The sequence below is a fragment of the Fopius arisanus genome, unplaced genomic scaffold (genome assembly GCF_000806365.1).
Source record: "Fopius arisanus strain USDA-PBARC FA_bdor unplaced genomic scaffold, ASM80636v1 scaffold00024, whole genome shotgun sequence".
NCBI lineage: Eukaryota > Metazoa > Arthropoda > Insecta > Hymenoptera > Braconidae > Fopius > Fopius arisanus.
In genome coordinates, this window is record NW_011887763.1 from 259,198 (window position 1) to 269,979 (window position 10,782).

The 10,782-nt window shown below is 36.4% G+C and overlaps 1 protein-coding gene across 17 annotated transcripts in view; it reads right to left on the bottom strand.

Moving 5' to 3' along the window:
• Positions 1 to 214: 214 nt before the first annotated feature.
• Positions 215 to 10,782, bottom strand: part of lap (like-AP180) — a 17,478-nt gene continuing 6,910 nt past the window's right edge. The window contains exons 2-18 of one of the 17 annotated variants that reach the window (XM_011301552.1): positions 10,633 to 10,775; positions 10,479 to 10,554; positions 9,936 to 9,947; positions 9,718 to 9,820; positions 9,442 to 9,650; positions 8,943 to 9,049; positions 8,682 to 8,818; positions 7,333 to 7,504; positions 7,162 to 7,272; positions 6,947 to 7,079; positions 6,737 to 6,826; positions 5,983 to 6,303; positions 4,560 to 4,749; positions 4,308 to 4,413; positions 3,858 to 3,923; positions 3,153 to 3,389; positions 215 to 2,769 (exon numbers count right to left, since the gene is read on the bottom strand). In XM_011301552.1, the coding sequence (XP_011299854.1) occupies positions 3,168 to 3,389; positions 3,858 to 3,923; positions 4,308 to 4,413; positions 4,560 to 4,749; positions 5,983 to 6,303; positions 6,737 to 6,826; positions 6,947 to 7,079; positions 7,162 to 7,272; positions 7,333 to 7,504; positions 8,682 to 8,818; positions 8,943 to 9,049; positions 9,442 to 9,650; positions 9,718 to 9,820; positions 9,936 to 9,947; positions 10,479 to 10,554; positions 10,633 to 10,775 (2,198 nt within the window). In that variant the 3' untranslated portion in view covers positions 215 to 2,769; positions 3,153 to 3,167. Of the gene's footprint in view, positions 2,770 to 3,152; positions 3,390 to 3,857; positions 3,924 to 4,307; positions 4,414 to 4,559; positions 4,750 to 5,982; positions 6,304 to 6,736; positions 6,827 to 6,946; positions 7,080 to 7,161; positions 7,273 to 7,332; positions 7,505 to 8,681; positions 8,819 to 8,942; positions 9,050 to 9,441; positions 9,651 to 9,717; positions 9,821 to 9,935; positions 9,951 to 10,315; positions 10,367 to 10,478; positions 10,555 to 10,632; positions 10,776 to 10,782 lie in introns of all 17 variants that reach the window. The other 16 variants (XM_011301551.1, XM_011301550.1, XM_011301555.1 and 13 more) reach the window with 16 other exon arrangements.

Below are 10,782 nucleotides of genomic sequence, written 5' to 3' on the forward strand. Positions count from 1 at the left end.
CGTCGAGGGGATTGCATTTCAGTTCACCCGAGTCTTCAATTCATTGAATTCCACAGTAACGATGAATAATCATCACGAGATGAGTAATTATCATTCCTTGAGGACCCCATTGCATTTGTCTTGTCAAATCCCAACTGAAGAATCTGGAAGACAATGTCTACCGTGAAAAAATAAAAAGTAAATGCAGAAAAAAAATCAGCGGACAATAGAGTCATTACGATGGACATCTGTTTTATTATTTCGTTCATATTCTACAATTTTTCTCATTCATAAATCCCTCATGATTGTTTATTCAGTTTGCTACTTCTGCAATACTCAACAATCAACTCATCAACGTTTGGTATTTCACTCATTAATTTATTAAGATAGCATTCGCCTGTGATGCAACTCAGGTGGACCAAGAATATTCTCCCTCCCCTATTTTATACAATATTCACAATTTAATCAATTCGACTAAAGTGTTGATTTTGTCGTTGGCGTTTCACAACTGCACAAAACAGTTAAATATCCTCGTTTCCACATGATGCAATTTCTACATAAAAACTAATTAACAATTAAGCAGTTTCCTCCATTTTTCTTTTTTTCATAAATAGCGAAGCCATGATTGCCGGAATCCCAATATCTGTTTCAACAATTTTTTTTTTTCATTTATTTATGTTACAGTGAATTTTGTCCTTGTATTTTTTACGAGAATATGCTTTTTCTTTCGAACAATATATAGGATTTGAATAAATATAGATGCACCGAATTATTCTCGACAACTGGTCTGGTGCATTGAGTTTATTGGCCTGTAGAATTTTTCAATTCATTTATATCGATGGGTAGTATTGATAATCTAGCCTAGCAAGGTGTACCTTTTCGTTTACAGCACTTATATTCTCATCTTTCTCTTTATGATGTACGGATAATCCACGTAATATTGTCCTGTTACATTTAATGACCAGTAGAGATGGATTGCCATCTACATTTCAGGCTGATTATTTTATTATTCATGAAATTACTCATTAGTATCGGCACTCAGTACCAAACAAATCGGACAATCCTAATAAATTTCACAAGATCAATGAACTCATTTATTTGTGCGTAAAATATCAAGAATCTCTTTAAAATATTCTCAAAATTATTCAAAGTCCAATTGTGTCTGGTATCAGAGGAATTCAAACACTATCAAGTAATTATCTTTTTTATTATTTTCACGTAATGCTACAGGAAATGTATCTGATCCCTCCGTGTGCCTCCTAAACTGCTGATATTCATCTAGACTACATCTGCCGTGATAATTCATAGGTAATCTTTTTCTCATTAAATCGATATAATACAAATATTTAATTCCACTATCGGAAAAAACAGCTAAATGCCAGTACGAGTCGTTCAAAATAGAGTTTTGTCCATCTTTTCCTTGATCATGATTTGCCAATAATATGTAGGTCATTTTAAACAGTCAAACCGACTAGTACAGTTGTATTTAATCAACGGTTAATATTGAATTATTCAATTGACCGAGTAATAATTGATCCACATACTCAATTCAAAAAGTGAACATGCTTCAAACACAAGGGAACAATTTTCAGATGGCCAGCAGAAAAAAAAAGTCGATGATAAGCCAATAATTTTGTTAATTAACAAAATTTCCACACTGAGAATTCACATGAGTATCGTAATTCATTTTTTTTTCTCATAACGTGGAAAATAATATAACCCATCAGAATTATATCGGAGCATTACAACGAAACATTCATCGATATTATCCTAAAAATTATAACATTATTTATCATTTTCATTTCTATACAGATATAATATTCATATACGAACGCCTGTACACATTATTCTGCACGTATTATGGATAACGTGCACAACAGGATGATTATGACATCTCCATTATAATACTTGTACCTCCAACCGTCCACCGGCTAGTTACCAAAATTATTGCAAAATACGTATGAATAATGATGGAAAAATGAATTAATAATGTACAACAAAGATATGCTACATTATCGAGGGTTTAAAGAAAAAATCGGACAACTCTTATAAATTATCTAAACCTCCTCTCATCATGCAGGATTAACAAAAAATAGTAAAATTATGGAGAATACCAAATCGACTTATTCCCTTATCACAGTTATCGGGGAATACCTCAGGATCTACGAGACACATCGAAATTTTCGTCAGGACCTTTTTTGCAGAGAGCAACGAGAACTACAAAAAAGAATATCACAAAAATTCGACTATCTCTCATAGATTCCGAGATATTTCTCGGTAACTTCCACCACATCATAATTGTTGCAAGTATTTTTGGGAGCATGACAATCGGAACAATAAATCATGATTTTTTAACTGCGAATTCAAACCCCAAAAATATCTTTGGCAGGCACGCTGCTGATGTGGCCAATAACGCAATGGATAAACTCGATTTGCAGACACGCTCTAATAATAAACACAGTACCTGAGGCGCGCATCCCAATCTCAATGGAACTCATGATTATTCTCTTTTATTTATTGCCAACTTTTTACGATCATCGGCCATTCACTAAGCACTCTGGGCCCTTACATGTGGCGATTTTATACACATGCTGAGAATGATGATTTCGTGGTTGAATGCAGTGGGACGATGATCCTTGATCCTTCGATGGATTGATTTTTTTCGGAGTAAGGCAGATCAGGAGAGAACGGTTGATGCAAGTCAATGAAACAAAGCCGGGCACATTTTGTAGGCATATTACACAGTATTTACAGTTTGGTGCTCCGTGTTATTTAATTCCAACGGGAGTCCTGCAATTTTACGAATCATTCGTAACTCATTCCCTCCCGTCATTTTATCGCATCGCAATAATGACAATCAATTAGTACATCACTTCCAATCACCAAAAAAAAAAAACAAAAATAAAAAAAAAACACGAAAAATGACACAAAAGTTAATAGAGCATGAGAAAAATGTAATAATTAATTCAGCAGCGAAACAGTAAATGGAATGAATGAATTAATTAATTCAATAAAAAATAATGAATTAATTTAATTCAAAATAATAAAAATATTAAAAAAATTTCCCAGGGGCTGGAATAATCAATTGTCATCGTCATTGGCTTGTCCGCAAATTTTTATTTTAAAATTAACATACGTTATTATTTCGCCACTGAATTGAAGTTAGATAGTACCTATTGCTAGTCCTTTCACAGGGCACCAAAGGGATCAAGTTGAACCGCATTACCCGGGGGCTGATTTTGGGGCGGTTGCTGTTGAATTGGTGCTCCCATCATTGGGTTACTACCTGGCATCATCATGGGTGCATTACCACCAGCCACCATCATCCCACCGGGGGCAGCTGGGGCACCTGGTATACCCCCCATCATCGGCCTCATGCCCTGCATTCCCATTGGCATACCTTGCATACCCTATGCAAAAGGCCAAAGGCCACGAGTAGTATGATTCTCTTGCTTTTATTCACCACAATACCAAACCCAATTAATCAACTCAATTATCAATATCATTAATAAAACAGTGGTAAAAACATCCAGGGGTGCGTGTCGAGTAAAAAATTCGTTCTCTAAAGATTTCAAAAATATTCGTAAATACGAAATTTTTTTTCTCAACACCCACGATCTCATAAATTTTCTTACTCGTCGTCAGTTAAGATTGACGATTAAAACGGGAGAAAAAAATCTGAGTTATCGATTATTGCATTAATCGATGAGTTAGTAGCTTTATTAATTAATTAATCAATGAGTATTAATTTATATTATTTATTCTACTGAAGAAAATTATCAGCAGACGGATAAAATGTGCTCAATAGGATTTTTGTGTTGTTTTTTTTTTAACGGAGAAATGGTGGAATGGCAAAAAAAAAGTGCAATGAAACTCACCAGTGGTGCGGACTGGGTAGGAAAGCCAAAAGTGGTGGTTGGAGGAAGTTGCGTCATTCCTTGGCCCTGCAACAGCCGGCAACATGCCATATGCCGTGCCATGCATCAAACTAAATATGCCAATATGATAAAACTAAAACCGAAAGTCTAAAAAAAATTTTTTCAGCTCGATTCTCCAGGATCAGCCGCAATTATCATCGTTCTTTGAGAAGCTCAACGCCGGGGACATTATAACCGGTAGTAAGAATAAATTTCCAATTCTCCTCGTTCGAGGGAAAAAATAAAATACTCGAGTGATCCTATCCAATAAATTCATGAGATTTATTGCTTTCGAGTGATTCAAGCTAATTCTGTGCAAATTCAAGTTGATAAAAACTATTTGTAGAACATCTAACGTGCGAGAATCGTGATAAATGCTGTTTTTTTAAATCTGCATATTTTTATTCTCACCATTGGTCGATATCCAGCCCCAGTGGTGGCTGCCATTGGTTGGGGTGTCCAACCAGCTGGTCCTCCAGTTTTCGCTGTATTTTTTGGCGAATTCCACTGCATTCCCCTGGATAATTAAACAATTAAATTTTTTACATCAATTTCATCGACGATTTGCCAAAAAATTTGAAAAAAGTAAATTCTGGTTGCTCATGGCTATGGAACATCCTTAATAATAGGATCAATGCATTGGATGAAAAATGATTTACTCACTTGACTTGAGGCTGCGTACTCTTGTTGATGCTAAGATTCTGAGCGAGACTTGCCAGACTGCTATCAAGATCGCCAGTCAGTACTTTACTACCAGCAGTAGTGGCACCAGTTTGTCCAGCAGCTGAAACGTTATTAGCTCCAGACACAGTCGTAGAAGATGGCATTAACACCGAGCCCACACCATCGAAACCTAAGCAATAGCTGGATTAACGCACAAGCCGAGAAAGCAGTTTGACCCACAGAAAAAAAATCACAAAAAAAAAACATATGGTCCAACGAGTACCCATTGTTATCATGGTGACTGCAATTAACCTACTGCTGACAGAGTGCGGTTTAGAGTGAAATTCAGTCGTGAATACCCGATACCACCAATCCTCAGAGTACACAGACAATTACACAATTAGACAACATGAAGTTACTGACTCAATGAAGTTATTACTGAGTTGTTTTTTTTATGGTATTGAGGCTGGGCTCGATGCGATCAGTATTTGAAAATTGGTGCATTAGAATAGTTGACAGGGAAATGAAAATATTCATGCAGAATTAACTCAAGTTGAAGCGTTAAATGTGTGAATGAAATAAGGCAATAAAAATTCATTTATGCTTGAGTCAAATAAGGAGAGAATATTCAATTATCGTTGATTTACGGATTTTTTTTCTGTTTGTGATACGGATGCTGTTTTATTATAGGCTCATTTATTTTTTCTCCTCTGAAATGACTTTCATATTGTTGTTTCGTGATAGTTTCGCCTTCGGATCGTTTCTCCTGTCCATTTTATTTCACTTTCCATTCAAAACGCCATAAATCGATGAAAAATGGGGAGAACCACATAATTCACGTATATTTTTCCTTATTATTCAATAATCTTTCAACCGAGTATACGATATATTAATGCGAACGCACAAAAGGGAGAGGATTTTATAGAAATTACCCTAAGACCAGAGAAAAATGATGCGTTGAGAAAGCGGATCGTCAATTTACTGATGATGAAGTACTTGAAATGAATTGGATATATAATGGGAGATGGTTGATGGTAAAAATAGAGATTTCATCTCTCTTCTTATAAAACTCAAGAATAAATGCGTTAATTCCCGTCACCTGCCATTGGCTGCTTGACCGGAGAGCCGTATCCAACGGGTACTTGGGTAGTAGGAACACCATAACCGGGTACAGTACCGACAACCGATTGTCCACTTCCCGCTTGTACACCACCACCACTCACGTCAAACACTCCAAAGCTCTGGTGTTGTGTTAATTGCTGTTGTGTCATTTGTTGTACGTGAGGTGGTTGTTGCACAGCGGGTGATGGACGGGACGGAGACCCACCCAGAGCCATACGTATGCTATCATTAAGATCGTCGAATGCACTTTTTGATGATACACCACCTGATGGTGATGGTGCACGTGGTGTGCCATTACTACCTGTGGGAGGGGGCGGTCTTGGTGGCGGAGTAGCAGTTGATTTAGCATTGATACCAGTCATTTGAACACCTGATTGACACACAGGTGGATAATCCATTTCACTGGAATCGGTTTTATTATCTGCTGATTCGCCACCAAATAAATCCGCCTGTCCCCCAGCACTGAAAAGGTCTCCGCCCTGTTGCTGTCCATCTGACGGCGCTGATTGATCGAACAGTCCGATGCTCGATGCTGTATTACCCGGTTGGGGAGCGGAAAAATCCGCCATGAAAGGATTAGGTACGGCCGATCCCTGAGCGGCAGCTTGCGCAGAAAGTTCATCTTTTGGCATTTTCGTTCGTTTTGATTTGATTTTTTGATCTGATTTGATCTTTTATTTTTTGTTATTTTCACTTCGTTGAGGTAGTCCCCATGATTTTTCCATCATTCTCTCATTTGTTATTTCAGAATATTGACTAGGAATTATTTAATACGATCAGATTTTTTTTTATCAGTCGAATTAATCACTGGACTACCTCGAAAGTAAAATTTTTTCCAATTAGTTGATCCAATTATTCAGTGTAAAAAGCTGCATATTTTTATGTAACAATGAAAGAGTACCTCCTTGATTTTGGTAAATGTTGAAAAATATAGTGTTAATCAAAAAGTTGTATAGTGTTATTACAATTGTGCTTGTAAAGCTCATAACAAAACCTAAAAGACCTGTTGTATCTGCACAACGCGTGTACAGTTATAGATTAACAATTCCACTTACTCGTCTGCTGATCTTGACCACCGAATACGGATGAGAAGTTGTTATCTGTAACAAAGTTATTACTTGCTGGCGGTGTTGGTGCGACGAAACCTACAAAAACAAATGGATAAAATAAAAAGAAAAACGTATGGGTGCTGTAAAATATAAATCTAAATATGTGCTCTGGTCAACTGATGAGTGATTCAATTGAGTTTTTTTTTCGTTATTTACCATTACCGTTGGCCATCCACATGTTGTTCCCTGGGGGTACTGCCTGGACAGGTGCACCAGGTTGAGGTGCTCCGAACATGTCCGCAAAGGGATTCCCCGCCAGTTGGAGCAAATCGTCTGAAGCTTTCTGCGCCTGGAGTTGATATTCTCCAATTAAAAATCCAATTGCTCAACTTTTATTTCAATTATTTGAATTATGTGAATTATTTATTAACCTCATTGGCAGACGCTGAGCTGAATAAATCGACGATTGGCTGATTTCCACCAGTTGGCGATGCTAGGAAGGGATTGGTGCTCGGTCCTCCAGACGGTGACTGCACCTTTGCCTAAAAATAAATGTGAATATGCAGGGGATAAATTGAAAGTAATTAACGAATTTTTAGTACCTTGTACTGATTCATGGCAGCCTCCTCCTCAGCAAGTGCCTGTTGTCTCAGTGCCTCATCAATGTGTCCATTTCCAGTCTGATCAAGACGCGCATTGCTAGCTGCTGTTCCGAACGCCGTACTGGTGGAAGATAGTGCGGACACTCCCGACTTTACATTCGTTCTATTGCTGCTTTTGGGGGCAATGATGGGGGTTGCGGTTTTTTTTTTGTGTACGGATAAACAGGAATGGCCGATTCGATAATCCAGAATATAGATTTTTTTTTTCGGATGATCAAGGATTTGTTACGGGATTCGTTGATAATTTTGAAAATTAAAAAGGAGAAAAGACAAACAAAAAACAAAGAAAAATTGTGTAGTACGTATAGATGCAAAAAATACATTGAAAAATTATGTATAATGTATGGGATGCTAGACGTGTCTGTGTGTAAGTCGCGAGTGTATTTTTTTTTTTATCAAATCGACGTGCAGATGAAACACTATTGGATAAATTGAAATTGATTGTGACAGTTTAAGCGACATTTACAGTATGGAGTACGATCTAAATGCATGTTTAGATTGAAAATCCAATTGCTATGAATGTTCATGCCACGTGGTCACTAATTGATACAGTAGCGATTTGCCACACACAAACACGAATTTTTTGGAGAAACTGGAGTAACCACATCGCCGAAGGCAAATTAATATTCAAATATTCTCGAATGTTGTATTCGGCAGATAAAAGGCGGATTCAAGATTTTCAGCTTTCAATTAAATTTATCAATAATTCATGTTCTAACGCAGAATAATTAATTTATTGAATTCAGAAGAAATCGATTTTTTCTGATGTGCATTTCACCCCAGCCTCACCGATTCACCACACGTGTGATAATTGTCTTACGTATCCAGCGTGTGACATTGTAACAACAGTGTAACAACAACGTAACACACAAATTTTAAAAGCTATCACTGCTTTTAATATTCTACATTTATCTCCAATAACTAAATAACAAAACTACGTAAAGTGGAGCAGTGTATGCAAAATATTAAATAAATAATGACTCAAATAAATATTTGAATGGCAGGGAATACTCATCAAGATCTGAATTCACGATGAATATCTTACTCAAACGAAAAATATGAAGAAATGAATAAAACAAAATTATGTGAAGGCAAAGAGAACGATAAATAAATAATAATAATCAGGTGAGGGTTTAATTAACTTAATCATCGATTGAATTTATCTGACAGAGACAATTAAGTAAATATTTCTTTCTGAATCAATACTTATCATGAGTTTGAATCGAAAAAACACCGCATTTTGTAATCAAGAGTATCATGAGCGTTATTAACGAGAAAAGTGGATATACCTGGCAGACTGAGTGGGTGTATTAGCTGCTGAGCCTTTTTTTCCTTCAAGGGAAGCCAGATGTTGCTCCAGGGCGTCCAATAGACTGCTAGGTGCTTTCGTAAGGTCAGGAATATCGCCTTTGTCGATGCCAACGTTCTACATCACAAAGGATAAATATTATAAGGTACTTCACGACATATGAGTCTGGAATTGAAAAATTGCCAAGAGGAAATCCATCTGATATTTTTTTTTTGAAATATTCGAGAGCAGTTTATTTTACCTCAGCAACTTTGAGGAATTCCCCAACTCGGTCCATTCGTATCAAGAATTTTTTGTACAAATCCAGTGCATCACGACATTGCTTCTTGTTCATATCAAAATACTTCTCTGTAAATACAAAAATTCAGGGGTAGATCATCGGGTTTATTGAGATTTATTTGACTGAATAACAGCCTGGGAAAATGTTCGATGCAAAACATGAACCGACAGGTACATTTCTGTTTTTATAATGTTTAATGAATAATTCAATGCAACCGGTATTTGTATTTCGTTCCAGCTATTCAATATTCAGAGACTAAGAATAAATTAACATTGGTTTAATTCAATTTATAATTAATTAATTGAAACGATACAATTTCTTTTGGTAATCCATTCATTCAATCTTATCAGAAATTTTATTAAAAAAAATAATTATTGTTCATAATTAGGAATTTCTCATTTGTGTAGTTCGATGAAATTTCGGGAGTTTCTATAGAGTTGTCATGATTCTGGATACTTACCCAATAAATTTATAATTCCGTCGTTATAGCAAGCAAAGAGTCTTATCAAGTCTCTGAAAAGGAGCATGAAGCACATGCTGATGACGCCATTCGTAAGATCATTAGCAGAACAGTCGAATTCAAGTAGTGCATCAAGTTGTGCTTGCAAAACCGGCAATGTCTTGAGTAGTTTCTCGGCATTCATGGTGCGTAATGTACCATCCTCTTTCCTAAAAGCATGAGATATTTATTGAGAAATGCCTGGTCTGAATAACAGATAAACCAGTGGAAAATTACCCTCTTTTGACTTTGCAAAAATCAAAGGCCACACTTCTGTAAGACATCGCCTTTTCATTCAAGTATTTAGCGTATCGTCTGATAAAGGGTGACATGTCGTATCCTAGAGGGAAAAGAAAAAAAAATTAAAGCGACCCCGTATGCCATTAAAAAATCATTAATGTCTGGTACACAGGGGTAATGATTAATCTAGTCATTGATTAGCATTAGACACTCACCAACACGTGCTCCTGCTGTTCCCAAACAAAGATAAAATAACCCGAGGTTAGTAATGTCAGAGACAGGCACATGGAAAAAGAAATTAATCGTGTGCAGTTTTACATGTTGGGGGAGATATTGTTTATTCTTAAAAAATTCATTCATCGTGCAAAACTCATTGGAAATTATCGGTATTCATTTGTGAATGTGTGAGGAATTTAATTTGTGAGTGAATGATGATGGAGAATTGGGAGGATGAATACAAAGATAATTATGATCAACACATTGTTTATCCGTGATTATTGTCCAGTTATTATTCATGGGATGATATTAAGTGACTTGTACTTCACCAAAGCATTTGAAAAAGAGGGAAAATCGTTAAATAAATATATTGAATTACTTAAAAAGAGGCTAAGCTCATTGACTGGGGCATTAATCCTGTCCAGAATTCCTGATTGAAAAAATCAATTTGATTTGAAAGTGACGTCAAGAGGGGAACTTTGGTGGAGATAATTAGAATTTAAAATTTTATCCCCATGAATTTATGGTACGTGTTGTTTTACCTTGCACACCGCTCTTGTCCAGAAAATTGCTGAGCTGGAAAGTGCTGTTGCTCGAAGCGAGGTACTGCGTGAATCTCTGCGAAACGAACCATAAATTAATGGCCTCGAAACTCACCAATGAAAAATGGATATTTATCGTGTTAATGAATCTTACCTCGTTTCCATAACACATCATATGATGTACCGTAATGAGGGCTTTAAATACAACTGTCCAGTTCGTATTCTGTGAACGTTCCACCAGAAGATTCGCCAGCTGAGGTATCGAGACATTTGGCTCGTTGGTACAGTGTATTAAATCTGAAAC